The sequence below is a fragment of the Mastigoproctus giganteus genome, chromosome 1 (genome assembly GCF_048544385.1).
Source record: "Mastigoproctus giganteus isolate SK-2022 chromosome 1, ASM4854438v1, whole genome shotgun sequence".
NCBI lineage: Eukaryota > Metazoa > Arthropoda > Arachnida > Uropygi > Thelyphonidae > Mastigoproctus > Mastigoproctus giganteus.
The window spans coordinates 222,491,799-222,508,605 of NC_143575.1; the positions used below are offsets into that span (position 1 = coordinate 222,491,799).

General features: G+C 35.8%; 1 protein-coding gene across 2 annotated transcripts in view; it reads right to left on the reverse strand.

Annotated features, from left to right (window-relative positions):
* The window catches only part of Mondo (MLX interacting protein mondo), a 289,601-nt gene that overhangs the window by 244,600 nt on the left and 28,194 nt on the right, over positions 1 to 16,807 (reverse strand). For both annotated transcript variants that reach the window (XM_090376144.1, XM_090376138.1), the window contains exon 2: positions 5,921 to 6,027. In XM_090376144.1, the coding sequence (XP_090232270.1) occupies positions 5,921 to 6,027 (107 nt within the window). The remainder of the gene's footprint in view (positions 1 to 5,920; positions 6,028 to 16,807) is intronic.

Here is a 16,807-nt window from a genome sequence, read left to right on the forward strand (position 1 = left end):
ATCTTTAAAATGAGTTGCATGATGAGACGAGGTTTCTGAACAAATAATATATAATATATTTATTATATATAATATATAATAAATAATCTTGCCACAAGATCTGGGCTGTACTAGGGAGTGGTTTAATTGTTCAAATCCACATTAATGACATGGAGAAGCAAAACCCATTGACCCAACTTTCCTAGCCTTCCTCCCCCCCTCCCAAATTACTGCTTTTAACTTTGGCTTAAGGTTGGCATAATATTCTCCTGTTATTGTGGTTTTAGGTGTAAGGTATAATCAATTAACAACAATCTTTTTTGTCCCAGAAAATTGAGGCCAACACTTTTTAATGTGATATTTGTCACATTTGTCATGAATAAAAATGTTTCTGGGAACCCATTTGCACAAATTTTGAACATTCCCAAATATTTGTGTATTATTGTTAAAACACTTCCATGGAAAAGAGCACGTTTTTGAGTTCAGGCATTTCAATTCTTCTGTTTTCTAAATTTTTTTCTTCAACAATGAAAATTGTTTCAGATGGCATACATGGTATTCATGGTGTATACCATGAATTATACTTGAAAACCATTATGTAAGTCTAAATAAGTGGACTAAGTTCAACAAAACAGTTTATCTGAAAGAAGGTGGTAACCAGAAGCTCCCAAAATATTATCAGCATGTAAATATCAGAAACATGTTTCCTGAATACTGTTTATGGTGCATTAAACCAATCCACAATAAATCTACTAAATTTCTATGGTATCAAGCAGATTTACATTAATAACAAGATAAGACATGACATGTCACTATACCAGCAATAACACTGCAATTTTATTTACTTCATGCCATTCAGAAAGTTTGACACATCATAACATTCTATTCACATGCTAAGCTTTCAGACCCCTAAATGCATCCCATGTTTGTCACTGTATTACAGCATTTTGAAGTGACGGATATCTTTAAGATTAGTTGTTGTTGTTATTTGGTTTTTTAGGAGCATTAGCAACCAAGGCCATATTGCTCTGGGATATGCGGTGGTCATTCCCTGACCTTTCTGCATCCTCCGTATTTGGTGGTGACGGGCTCGAACCCCGGTCAAATCAAGAAGTGTGTGCTACGCACTGCTACTCCTTCCCACCTGGCTACGGAGGCGCCTTAAGACTAGTAAAATGCATATCACTTGCTCAATAACATCAACATTTTCCAGCCACCTTAAAAGACAAAACTTTCAGCAAGGAGCACAAACCTAGATATAGCTATAAAATCAGCTCTTCTGGGGAAGTATTTCAACAATGAAGTAAATTCAGATCATGCTAAAGTTATCAATGTTATGATAGATGGGAAATAAAGAAGTTACCTGAAAATGTAATCTGTTTTTGTTATACAACATATTTAATAATGGTACCGAGTTTATAATGATTTTTATGATTTTTTTCTGCTACATAAAATGCACATTATTATTGATAAAAATTTGTAAATGCAATAAAGTAACTGTACAGAGCATTTTAAAAACCAAACTGGAGTGCTACCAATGCTTATACATTCATAAGTCATGGATACTTATGATTCTTATTACGTGATGTAGCAAATTCTTTAAAAATAAAATATCTATTATTGTGATTTTAAAGTGAATTTTAGTATTAGTAGTAGTAGACAATGTAAGAAAGCAAGCTTATATACCATCATCCAAAAAAAAAAAAAAAAATTTCCATATCACCAGTCTGTCCTCAGTAATGGGTTGTCAGTTCTTCCTTGAATTTATTCAAACTACCCACTTCTGCAACACCAGATGGAAGTTTCTTCCAATCAACTACCTGCTGAATGAAGGCAAACTTCACACACTTATTCTGCAACCATCCTTCAATTTAAATTTGCCTCCTCACATGTGTAGTCTGAGCAAGAGAAGGATTCCATTCATATTAAACATACTCAATTCATTCAAAGCCTTAAACATCTCAATTAGATCTCCTTGCAGATGCCTAGTCTCCAGACACTGCAATTTTCAGAACTGAAGCCTTTCCCCAGTAAGAGCTGCCTTTTGTTTCTCTCACTACTCTTGTTGTTCTTCTCTACCCATTCCAAGAGATCCAACATCCTTCCTAAAATGAAGTTTCCAGACCTGTATGCAGTACTCAACATATGGCTTTACCACTGCTTCATACAATGGGATAATCACCTCCTTATCCCTGTTGGCAAGAATAAGTAGATATATCATTGACAAAAACCCATTCTGGCAGCCTGTCTGCACAGTTCAAGGAATTTCATATCTAATTGCACAATTTTTCTCAGGTCTTTTTCATTCTCCATTACCCTGTGTGTGGTACCACACACACTTAGTACACAAATCTTGGATTATTACTACCCATGAACATTACTTTATGTTTATCAATGTTAAACTTCAGTTGTCACTCCTCAGCCATCTGCCTAATTTTTCTAGTTCCTGTTGGAGTAGCATATCCTGATTACTGTCATTAACCACCCTGCCAATCTTCATACCATCTGCAAACTCGCACAAAGCCTGATATGCATTCATCAATATCATTAATAAATACAGAAAACAACAATATGCCTAGTACTAAACCTCCTTCAGCAATTTTTGCTTTCAAAAAATTAGATAACAAGTACACACTGATTATTGCTGCATTTTATGCCATATGATGCCTGCTTATATTAAATATTTAATGAATCTGCTTGAGGGAGAAAAAAGTAAATATATTAGAAACTTATGTTAAAATAATGAATAACATTATAAAGTGCCTTTATATATCAAACTGTCCTTATTCTTGCTTATATTTTAAGGCTTTAAGGTTATTCTAAAAAGAATGATCACAATTTATTGTTTATTTATTTAAACGGACATCCAAATTTTAATGGTTTTTTTTTTCAAAACAGTCTCTGTTTGATGTAATGTACCTACCAAGATATTTTTACCATTCTCCAAGTACTTGTGAAAATTGATTCTTTGACCTATCCTTCAAAATCACCTCTGCCACTTTGTTCATTACTTGTAATGAGTGAGATTTTTTTCTTATTATAAATATAATTTTTAAGTGTGTTTGCTGGTGTATAAAGCACCTATTGTCTTCCCTTTCTCCATGTCTACCTGTCCACACATAATAACTCTACACATAATGAATGTATTTTCATGACATTTTATACTGGATCTGGATCTTTTTTCAGAAAGGTTCACTGAACCATCCCAAATTTTATTAAAATCACTCAAATATAAATCTGTAGACCCCCCCCCCACAACATCTATCATGAGTTATTCATACATATAAAAGAAAGTATGTATCATATGTTTGGATATCATATGATAAAAAAAATATTTGATTGACACACAATTTTCAGCATACGTTGTTTATTGCTGGAAAGGTTTCAGGCCCAATTCTGATTCCATAATCAAATTGCCCCCCCCCCTCATCCCACCACAGAAATCTACATTTATAAATAAGAGTATGTTTTGAATGTTGAAGCATTATTCAAGTATGATTAGCACTAAATTTTTAGAACATTTTATTATTACTATTAGCCATATGGTACAAGGAAGTCTGAGGCTTATGCTGCACCAACCAAAAAAAAAAATATCTGAATTATCCTGAGAGAGAGAGAGAAGTAGAAAAAGGAATTACCAAGAAAGAGAAGAATGATGATATCCAGCTCAGGACCCTAGGTGTGCCAAGCCCATACGCACCAGATGTGAGCCATTTTTCGTTAATCTATGGGAAAGAATTCTCAACCTTTTTGAAATTTCAGGGTCTACAGAATATTCCTCTGGATCTTTGTAGCAAATGTTATGCCAAAAGGTTTAATCATTTCCCAAGTACACTACCTCACCTTAAGAAGTACTGAACATAAATGCCAATTCATGGCTACTAATATCATTTGAACATCATGAGGTGAAGTATTGGTAAACAGTTCTGTAGTACAATATAACTCTTTAACCCCTAAGGTTTATTATTTGATATTCAAAAATGCCCGAAATATAACGCATTGCATACATTATCTAACTTTTAATAATTCATATGATGTATATCTCTTAGTCAATCATTTCAAGTGAATCATGTGAATTGTTTCTGTCATTTTGGGGTTCAAGGCAAAAATATGATTGCACTTCAGGAAATGCTTTCACTTACATTATAATCCAAATAAAAAACAGAAATTCTTCTTGAAGTAAAGTAAATTTTGTTTTCTTTTTAGGTGCATCTGTAAATGCATAAAGTGCTGTCTGCCTGCATATTCTACTCTCAGTGAACAGATTTTGGTGATATTTTATATTTCACTCTTTTAAAAAAGATTTGTCAAGTCATCCCAAATTCCACCAATATTGGATAAAAATAACAACAAAAATCTGACAATTCCCTACCCCAATTAATATACCAATTTATCTACCTCAATAAGGAAAATTGAACTGAAACCAAATTTTCAATCTATGTTCTGTCTTCAAAAGTCTGATCATCAAATTTTTAGCATATGTTTTTTTGGTTTCTAGAAAGGTTTTTAGCCAGATTCCATGTTGCCATTATTTACCATCTCCCCCCCCCCCCTCAAGAAACACAACCACAAATATAGAACAGCAGCTATGATCCGTTTTGAAATTTCAAGACTTATCTTGAATATTCTTCAGAACCTTCCTTCCAAATTTCATGTTAATTTTCCTATAGTCAGCCACCACCCCCGTCATTTAAAACATCATTATGTGAAATTTTGGTAAATACTCCTTGATTACAGTACAGTAAGTCCCTGACTTAAGTAAGCCCGAATTACATAATTTCGGGCATATGTAAATTTCTTTTCACTCAATTTTTTTTTTTTTTTTTAGGATTGTAAAATTTAAAACAGTAAAAAAAAAAATAATAATAAATAAAATAAATAAATAAAAAAATAATAATAAACAATCAATAACAATGAACACTGCATGCACAAGTGAGATATGGAGTTACAAGTTTACAAAGCTTAAAAAATAGGAATGAAGAGAAGATTCTGAAAATTTATTTTATTTATTTTTTTATATATGACTGAGGATTTCAGTGAAGGTGACACACATTTCACCTAATAATGTAAAAACCCACAGAATTTCAACTATCAGTATTATTTCAAATGTAGTAAGATCGAGTTTACTACCTGTTTATAATAGATTGCACTAACAGAAAAGTCCAATAAACTGGAAACTGAAACCTCCAGAAATGTGCTTTAGTGAAATGTGAGCTTGTGTGAGGTGATAATAGTGTGTTTTAGCTTTAACCCCGTGAAGTTCTTTACAGAAAATTTTGTTTTGACCATTATATTGGTGCTGACAGAGAATAAGTGACAGCAGTGAATGGATCGGTACCAATGAAGTCAACCTAATAACCAAGGCTAAGAAATACATATCAGTTTTTACAGTACAATAACATGCGTTTTTTCTTCCTTTTATGTTTTCTTTTCTTATGTGCCACTGTGGCTTCTTCACTGCTGTCCCCCGATAAAGTTTTTAATTGAACTAATTAAAAATATATAACTATTTTTATATATATAAAACTAATATATAACTAATTAATTGAAAAATATATTACTATTTTTTGTCATTTTTCTGAGGATATTATGTGGTTTTTGTAATTTTGGCATATCAGGGATATAGTAGCAGCAATATTTTATTAGTCATACTCGAGTTACGTAAAACTCGACTTACATAAGAAGTCCTGGAATGTATCTCTTACGTATCTTGGGGACGTACTGTATAAAGGTTTTTAACTCGTATGGCATGTTAATTGAATACACCTGGAATGTAATACAATGTGTACCTTATCTAATTAGTAACTTCAATTTTGAGACATGTTTTGCAGTTTTGCCCCTGTGTGTAAATATTTCTAAGTAAAAGAATACCCACAAAGTTCAAAACAAAATATCGACAATATTCTATATTACCAAATTGATAATATGTTATATTACTTACACTGAATATGCCAGGCTCTCCAAATTATATTATTAAGTCTTATTTTTTCTTTTAGTCGCAGTTTCAGTCCCTTGAACTGCTTCCATCTTGGTGATGTTAACTTGCCACTGAAAAATAATAAAATCTTTTGAAACAGGTCCTTTAAACTATAAGATCTCTGACAGATTAATTTTAAATTCTCTGCTAAGAATAATTTAAAATTTTTACCATGTATTTCAGTTCTGTATCATAGTATTAGTTAGTTAAATGGCAAAATGATGCAAGGAAATAAGCTTATGCAGCCATAAAAAAAAAAAAAAAAAAAAAAAAAACTTGACCACTTCATTTGCACAGCCCTTCTAATAATTTTCAAGTTATTTAAATTTATTCAAATTGCCTACTTCCACAAGACGAACAGAAAATTTATTCCAAAATTCAATTACTTTCTGGCTGAAGGAAAATTTTTTCATATCTATCCGACAACCATCCTTTTCCAATTTAAAGTTTTATGTGTCATCTCAGAAGGAGTAAGGATGCCACCAATATTTAAAATGGGAGAGGATTTGAAAAGTTCATTGCCTGAGTATGAAAGGTGTAGTGGTACAGTGTTAAAAATTGTACAGCACTTCAAATAGTAACCCAACAAGTTTCATGCAGTTTCAATAATATCTATTTTTTAAGATTATTACTAAATATAATACCACTGTTATACCATGTGAAATTAATAATATAGTTTATTAAGCTTTTGCCTAAACCACTATACATTAAGGTAACGTTTCAGGTATCTTACCAATACTCATCACCAGACCGTACTGCTGACAGACTGATGCTCCCAGAAACCTGATGTGCATGCATTAAGAAGTGCGTGGTCAGCAATACGGTCTGATGATGGGTATTGGCAAGATACCTGAAACGTTACCTTAATGCAGAAGTTCCCAAGCTTTATCGGTGCATGGCACCCTTAGTGTCCCAGTAATTTTTTCATAGCACCCCTAGGCCAAAAGAAATACCTAACACAGTGGTTTTCGACCCTTTAATATATACCTATATAATAATTTTATTCTTTATATAGAGGTATTGCCGATCGAGCTAGCCAGGTGGGTAAAGTGCCTCCCTGGCAACCCAAAGGTCGCGGGTTCAAATCCCGCCTTGGGCTTGGATCAGAGTAAAATGCAAAAACTTTGGGAGGTGCATTATGGCCACAGAAGCCGATGCGCCAACAACTAACAAAAAAAAAAAAAAAAAAAATAGAGGTACTAAATAAAGATCAATTATAGATCACTACCACAAAATTAAAAAGTTACGGTACAATGGATACTGTACACCTTTTTATAATGAAATAAATATACAAATTTAAAAAAATAATAATAACTTTAAGTAACTTAAACCCAAATTACACAGCACCCCAAGAATATTGTTGGGGCACCTTAGTGTGCTGCGGCACCCCGGTTGAAAACCACTGTCTTAATGTATAGTAATTTAGGCGAAAGCTTAATAAACTATATTGTTAATTTCACGTGGTACAACAGTGGTATTATATTTAGTAATAATCTTAATGGAAAACAACCACGTAATGTCCTTCCCTAACTACATTAGATCTTTTTTTTAATTACAGGTCCTGCATTCAATAAGATTGTATGAATGAGGAAAAATGGACAAAATTGGTCACCATGCTGTCATCCAATATTTGGGAAAAAAGGGACTAATGCCAAAGGCAATTTGTGAGGATATGGTTACAACATTGGGGAAAGATGTCCCTTCCTATTCCATAGTTAAGAAGTGGGTGGCAGAATTTAAATGAGGAATGGAAGGGAAAGTCTGGAAGATGATCCATGCTGTTGAAGCATGGATCATAACCCCAGGGGCTCACATCTGGCGAGTATGGGCTTGGCACAACCAGGGTCCTAAGCTGGCTCTCTCTCTCTCTCTCTCTCTCTAGATAAATCGGGAATTTTTTTTGTTGGTGCAGCAAAAGCCTCAGGCTTCCTTGCACCCTATAGCTAATAATAATAATAATTTCCAGCATCCTGCAACGTCCATCACTCCAGAAGTTGCTGAGAGTGTCATGATCTGGTGACGAGTGGTTGACTATTTATTATTAGCCATATGGTGCAAGGAAGCCTGAGGCTTATGCTGCACCAGCCAAAAAAAAAAAAAATTCCCCAGTTACCCTGACTAGTTGCGGCTCGGTTTTTCCGGCATCTTGGGCATCTCATCTGAATGTGGGTACTATATAACAGAGGTTCTCGCTATGAAAAAAGCATGATGGATCCCAAAGTTGTTGACAGTAGATAAAAAAAAAAAATGCACAAAAGCTGAACATCTGCATCATTTTCAAGCAGATCCAGCAAATTTCCTTGCAAGATTTGTAACCATGGAGGAGTGTAGGTTCATTGCCTTCAGCCAGAGACAATGGAGCAAACAATGAAAATACAGCACTTTGCTCCCTCTTAAAAATTCATTCAAGTCAATTCATTCTGCTGGCAAGGTGTCACCACTTTTCCACAATATTTAAATCAGGTAGAGGTCTGCTTATTTGTTTAATTTCAAGTTTATCAGCACTTAACAGCTACAGAATTTTTTTTTTTTTTTTTTGTTAAATTTAATAAATTATTATATTCATTACAAATAAACACTAACAAAAGAACGAGACTAAGAAACTAGAACCAATTTTGCTCTGGTACAACTTAACTACCTTCTTGCCTGCAGAAAAACAGCTGCAAAGCATCGCTATGCCAATCCATGAGTTGTTTGCTAGTTCAAGAATGGCACATCAGTTAATTTCATTCTGCTTACTTGTGAATACGAGACTATATAACATTTAATCATTTATAACATGTTGTAAATACAAAATAAATACAAATCAGAAATAAATAATAAAATACAAAAAATATATTTATTTTTATTTTTTTAGCATCATAGTGGTAGTGCTATGGCTCTCTGTCACTTTACAGCCAACTACTGTTGTACTATGCTGAGTTTAGTTAACAAATTTGAACAACTGGTTAAAACAGTTATCAAATGCAAACATTGCAGAGAGATATCAGAAACAAGGTACCACTAACACATAAGGGATGAGAACTTGAGTGTGGCGAGTACAATATGTGCAGAAATGACAGACAAGACAGGAGGGGGATTATTAAATACTTGGTTAAGAATCACAGAATGTAAGGCAGCATGCCTAATTGTTGCAGGTGGTCAGTTTAATGTGGATAACATCCATCAGTCAGTTTGGTGTGGCATAAGCACTGAGGGAAAAAAAGAGATTAGGAGAATGTTATAGGCTGAATGACTGTGATGACTACAATGAACAATTATACAGACAAACACAGCTGGCCAACAAATCAAAATGTCTCATAATGGGGGACTTTCCAGATACTGACTGGAACTTGTGGGTACGGGACTCGCACAGTAGTTGAGTTTTTCTGAATGTACTGGATGGCTGCTTTCCATACTAGCAATTAGTAAGGCAATAAGAGAAAGTGATACTCTTGATCTGATTGCACTGGACTGGACATGATTTTTATCTCCACTAATATAGTGAGTTTGTTTTGCATTAGCAACACCTAACTAATACAGAGCAACCTTTTGCTCATAATAAAGCCTATACACATGGGTGCCAGCAGCATGGTGCAAGGTGGTGCAAGTGCACCACCTTTGGATGTCGAAGTAATATGCAATTTTTAATATTTTCATTAATTTATTGAAATATTAAAACAATACAAATTCTACAAAAAAAAACTAAAATAATAATTCAAATAATTTATCAAAACAAGAACAAAATTAAAATAATTCTTGTAAAACAGAATTAGACCCCGTTAATTTTTGTCATTATCTTTAAATAAAAATTGCAATATTCTCAGCTTCTCTGTGAATATTGTTTGATATAGTTGTGTTCATAAAATCTTTATTGCTAATGATGAAATTTCGCACCTTTATCTTTTTCACTCTGCCCAAATGCGCTCACAGCCTGTGCAGTACTTTCTCCCACAGATCACGAAACAGAAACATTGGCTCAGCTGCACACAAATCAGTCAAACTTGACTTAATTAAGATATTGCTTATATTCGAAAATTTGGCGAACATAAAATTTCTTCCCACATGCACCACCTTCAGCCTGCACAGATAGCACAGTGGTATCGTCACCGTCCTCCCCACACCGAGTAGAAAAGGTTAAGAATCTGATTTGAATTTGATTGATGACACAAGGAACTTTTATGGGCGTTTTTCACTCCATGGCTGAGTTAGTCTGTCTCAGGCATAGACAGTAAGGTTTTTTCCCCAGAAATGGGTTTTTTCGTTCAGCAAAACAAGCAAATCGACCAGAGAACTCACGTAATTTACAAACACAATACAAATGGGTATATGTAATAACTTACTGGGTGACCCTAATATAATACAGTAAAACATCGATTATCCAAAATAACTGGGCTCAAGGTTGTTTCGGATAATCAAACATACACGAGAATACCCAGTTTATATGAAACAAAGTGTAATTAGGCCTACAATTAAATTATTGTACGCAAGGTTATTACTACTGTATTTTGAAATATGAAGTATTATAAAAAAATAATTGATTTAGGAAATGGTTTGTAAATAATAACCAAAACATTTTTAAGCTTTCGCTATTCTTTTCTAAACCAAAACATTTTTAAGCTTTCGCTATTCTTTTCTAAACCAAAACATTTTGAAGAAACAATGTACAGTATATATTATATTTATTTTGAACTTACCTAATTGTTTTACATGGTTTCAACTATAAATCACACTTTTTTTTACATAAACAGTAATAAACATACACAAGTAACTGCACACAAATAAGAGTATAAAGAATCTTGGGACAGTTTATTTTTAAAAATATGTAATCTTGAATTTTTCTTTCAACCATGCGAGATTGTCTTTTTTTTTTTGTGGTGAGGTCTCTCATCCTCTTTAATAGTAGTATCTCTGTAGAGCTGCATTCAGACTGTTGCTTACACCGTGCCATTGCAGCCCCTAGCCAGTGAAGGCATCCGTGTGAGTGGGCTGCTTCGTCATCAGAATCCCCTTGGTTAAAGTCAGTACATTTTTCATCCTGGATTAATACAACAATTTCTTCAGTTAAAATGCGATAACCAGGAGCATCAGTATTGTTGTTTAACCATGCCTCTGCATCATCTTTCCCACACTCGGAAAACCAGGGAATCCCTCGAAATAAAGTTACAATCTCACCTACATTTTCATTCAAATCTTGCACACGTGAATCGCCTCTCTTTGGCAGCACTCCATTGTTTATTCCATACCTTTTTCATATTTCTCTCCGGCAACATGTAGCAACAATCCTTAATGTTGAGCTTCTTTGAAAACTCAACCATGCTTTCTTTGTCTCCCTCTGGTAGCAGCAAGCGATGCAAGACTTGCTTTTTTTTTTACATCGTTTTTAGTTTCTCTATAACACCTTGATCCATTGGCTGCAACAGGGCTGTAACATTTGGTGGTTAAAAACCTGACAATGAAGTTCTCGTCAATCAAATTCAGTTTTTCAAGAGGAGGGTGGGTTGGTGCCTTATCGATAACAAGCAAAACTTTACCAGCTTTACCCTCATTTTCTCGATTCCTCTTCACACTTGGAATAAAATCTTGGCTAAGCCAATCCAAAAAAAAGTTGGAATTCGTCCAAGCAATTTTCTGTCCTTTATATCATACTGGTAAGCACTTTACACCTTGAAAGCATCTTGGATTTCCCAATCACCAACAATGGTAAACATGCTGTCCATTTGCATTTACCATAACTGTAATATGCTGTTTGTTAGCTTTGAATCCAGGAGCAGCCATTTCGCATCATGATGCAGGGGATTCAAGTGTTGTTGCGGAGCCCAGGGTTCCCCCCCCATTAGTCGCTTTTGTACATCTTGTGAAGAGGCTTTCGCCATATCCGGTCACGTGTAAGTAGTGTATTGTGTGTAAATTTTGTGCAGTGTTTATGATGCAAGTGATTTACGAGGGAGTGACTTCCAATTAAGACCAGTTTCATTTGCATTGTAAACTTCGTCCTTGGAAAAACCTTCTTCCTCTGCAATTTCCAGAAAAGACATCACCTGATAAAGCTTCTCCTTGAAATTCAAGCGCCCTTATACTGTGGTGAGATTTGAAAATTTTTAGCCATCCATTACTGGCTTTAAATCCAGAAGGGCCTTTAAAATTTTGATTTAATTGTAATGCTTTTTTGCATAACAGAGGTCCAGAAATAGGTTCACCTTGACTTCTCTTTTGTAGAAACCACAAATAAACAGTGTCTTCTAATTTCTCATCACTAACTTTTTTCATAGTTTTCCTTTTTTCTAGCGCCATCTTCATTGCATAGCTTTGAAGCAAACTTCAAAATTTCATTTTTTCTGCTTTTTATGTTAGATATGGTTGCAATACCAACATTAAAATCTTATCAAGGAATACACCGGTTTTGCCCTTTTCCAGTTTATTAATAATTGTTATTTTATCTTCCATCGACAACACACCGTGGTTTATTTTGCCTGTAAATGCCATTATTAACACAAAGGGGCAGCAGTATTAAAATTAAAAAGCAAAATGACACAGTATTTCACTTTGAAATAGTCAAGTAAAAACTCGAACATTGCGTGATTAGAAACAAAACGTCTGCAATAACCTAACACTGCAGTGGCTCACAGCTGACTAACTGAAAGCAAACCGTACAACCCCTCCCCACCATACTCCAGCACTCTCAACGGATAATGGTACAGCAGACAATGACACATCAAGTTCATGGTAGACTGTTCTGGGTCCATACAGTAGTAGCTAAAGCCAGATTTTTAACTCCTGTAATGGCAAATTAAGACTATTTCTATGCTATACTGCATATATCTTCAAATAAATAATTGGACATGAATACATTAAGCAGCAGGAGTAATATTTCAGCATAACAACCAGTGCAATAAAAGTAAATATTGTAATTTTTTTTGGAGGGCAACGGTGGTTCAGATAATCTACTTTTGGATAATCAACCTTCTACTGTAGGGTTTTTTTTTTTTTTTTTTGGGGGGGGCCTGCAAAATATCCTGCCGGTGCCAGTGAATCTTGTGGCAGTGAATCAAGCCTGCAACATCTTGTGGAGTTCTTAGCATGAACTCCACAAGATGTTGCAGGGTGTCCTGTGTTAGTGCTACCCATACGTTGCACATATCGTAATGCCACACACTATCAGGTGGATGGTTTTAGCGTCAAATGTCTTTTCCAGTAGGTCCCAAACATTCTCAACTGGGCTGAGATCGGAAGAATTGGGAAGCATAAGAGGAGGACAGAGAATTCATTGTCAGGTTCTTGAACCCAATTAGCAACTTGCCGTGCCTTATGGTCAAGAGCGTTGTTTTCTGACAGATGCCAGAATTGTCTGGATACACTGTCATCATGAAGGAGTGTACTTGGGCACCAACAATAGAAAGGTAGATCCAATCAAGCCATTGATTAATGGTGATCAGAGGACCAAGGGCATACTATGAAAACAGTGCTCAAACCATAACACCACTGCATCCAGCCTGCCAAACAACAACAACAGCTTCCAGGTGCAATGGCCTATGTTGCCTTCTCCAAGTGTGGATACATCCATCAGCATGATAAAGTCAGAAATGGGATTTGTCAGACCAAGCAACAGATTTCCACATGTCCGTTGTCCAGTTTTGGTGCTGACATACTCATGCAAGGTGTGTTTCTTGTCTTTCAGTAAGCATGGGTACCTGTGACGACTGTCGACTTCCACAGCCTATACAAGCTAATGTCCAGTGAATAGTCCATGTGGATATTGCTCTTGTAACACAGCAGTGATAAAGCAAAGCAGCTACTGTGCTGTCACTGCTGTGTTGCGAGAAAAGGCACACAACACTCAACACAAGTGTCGACTACACATGGCTATCCCACATGTTTGTTTGTTTGTTATTTGGTTTTCAGGAGCATTAGCAACTAAGGCTATATTGCTCCGGGGATATGCGGCGGTCATTCCCTGACCTTTCTGTATCCTCCATATTTGGTGGTCATGGGCTCAAACCCCGGTCTAATCACTGCTGCCCTTGCCCACCTGGCTACGGAGGTGCCTCTATCCCACATGAGTGGCTCATTGTAGTAGGCACCTGACCCCACAGAATGGGAGCACTTAACCATGTTGGCTGTTGTTGAGATACTGGCACCTGCACGTTCCCCACCTCCCATATCTGAGCCAAAGAGATCTTGAAACCAACCCATTCTTCCTTGCACTCACAGACTGATCGCCATGTGTGCAAACTACAATCTTATATCAGCCACCTGACTTTGAGCTTTCGCCAGTATCACAGACCATTCCTTTTCCTACACTAGGGGGTGTTATAAAGCAAAGCCAACTCAGCATATATCAGTTGTTTGCAGTCAATTGTTACATGTAACTTTTGAAAATAATTCTTAACATTTTACATCATTTCGCAATTTCTACAAATCACCAATCTGCCCTACCACGGAATACTGTTCTCACATCTGGGACGGTGCACCCAAAACCTCTCTCAGGCTTCTAGATTCCATTCAGAAGAGGGCAGTTAGGTTAATTAATGACTCCTCTCTAACAGTCTCTCCACTCGCTCTCTCATAGACGTACTATTTCTGCTGCATGCCTTTTCTACAGATACTTCCATGGGCACTGTTCTTCTGAATTGGCTTCTATAATTCCCGTTCTCTCTTTCAAAACAGTCCAAACATGTGCCGCCACCAGCCAACATCCATTTACTGTCCAACTTCAAACTCACAGAACCAACTTTTCATCTTCCTTGTTTATTCATTCAACTGTCGTTTTCTGGAACAACCTTCCTTTATACGTATTTCCTGAAAATTACAATCTACAGAAGTTCAAGTCTAATGTCAAAAAATATCTTCTTTCATCTCAACTTTCAACCCATGCATGGTATTAAGTACTACCAGTTCTAATACCTCTCGTGTTTGGGGTTTTCATGAGGTAAAAAAACCCAGTAACGTAGGATTCTAGAAACAAGGTAAATCCACTGATCTGACTGCTCAGGCATCTTTCAGGGGATGCAACTGGGAGGGTTGCTAGGTGTAAAATCTTGAGCCTAATTCTTATTCCTTTCAAACCTTAGGAAGTCACAGTCTAAAGCTTGAATGGCAGACAGTATTTGCATTGGAAGGAACCTCTCCAAGTGAACTCGATTATTTGAAATTAGTACCAAGGTAGGCTCAGATCTGAAGTGACTGGGAAGAAACTTCCAGGAATAGGTATCTCAAAAGTTCAGCTTAGAGATAAGGCCTATGATCATATTAACATAGAACAGGATCCATCTCTTGTATATCAGGTCAGTTAACCTACAAATGCTAGTAAGGGACTCGGGGACTCGGTCATGCAGGTCGTTCTTTCCTCTTGAGGTAGGTAGAATTTGGTTAGCATCCCCTTAAGGAGCCAATATTGGGCTGTAAATACTCTCTTCAGTGGTGAGCAGATGAAGCCCATATTTTAGACCCATAGAGTAAAATAGGATATACAACCATGGTAACTTGTTTACGTGCTAGAGCAGGTAACCATCTACTTCATTGAACATGAAATAGGTGGTTTTTTGCCTTCCAATGGAGACATACAGCTTCACTGAGAAGTTGGTCAACATGCTGGAAAATTAGGAGTTTCAGGTTGAATAGAATTCCAAAGTCATTTTGAGAAAGGACTAGGTATTAAGTAATCTCCAATAGCCAACTGGATTTTAGGCAGGTTATGCTTCTATGAAAATACAATTTGAGGTGATTTTGTTGGATTTATCAACGGTTAAATAGGGTGAGATATTCCCATAAAATATTTAAGGGCAAAGTCCTCATGCTACAAGGTAGAATAACTAACATATAGGTTAGTGAAAGCATCGTTTTAACGTAGCCATCTACCAAAGTAGTTAAATTAATTAATTAAACTGGCATCGTTTTGGTTGTATTTCATATTGTGAATACCTTCGGTTATTCAAGGTAGCAAATACCATGGCAACTCATTCTGAAGGTATTCACAATATGAAATATAACCAAAACGATGCCAATTTAATTAATTAATTTAACTACTTTGGTAGATGGCTATGTTTTGCACCAACCTATATGGTGAGATATTCCATAAGTGCCTGTAATTTTTGATTAATGATGACATTTATACTCTCTTGGTCATCAGTAAGGAATACTCTGCATATCTTTAGATCTGCATATGAGATCATATCCTGCCTACCTACTGCAAAGGTTGCAAGCATAGCAGTACACACAAATGGACAGAGGATGCTACTTTTGAGGCACGCACATGGGTATACTCTGAACTTAGTGTGTGGTCCCTCTTTTAGCAATATCATTCTGTCACACGGGATTGCCTTCACCAACCATAGTAAGTCTCTGTGAATTAAGGAGTATTTCTCAAGGAGGTGTATCAGAGTAGATAAGCTGATACAGTCAAACACAGATTGGATATTGACCTAAGTAACAACCATTCCTGATTTTTCTTCAAAGGTGCACAGAATGGCATTAGTTATGGATGAGAGGTTTGTCAAAATCTATCTGCCTGGGAGAGAGCAATAAATTTGAGGTGAGTACTGACGGAGAAGAGAGGAAGATGAAATTGGCTCAATTGTGCAGTGGAAGGAGTTTTGAGAAGTGACTAGGGGTGGCTCGTCCGTAGGGCACTGCAGCACCCCCCAGCTATTTAAATCTAGATATACAGTGAACAGAGTTATGTGAAAATTTGTGAAGAACAATGCAATGAATATTTTTATTGACTTTATGTTAATAAAAATGTTAATTTTATTAACATATAATATTGACCGCATATAGTATGCGCATCCTCTATTTCCAGTAATCATTTCAATAATAAACGAATAAAAACACAAAATTGTTTGCAACTTTGAAGTTTAATTAACCTAGGCCTCA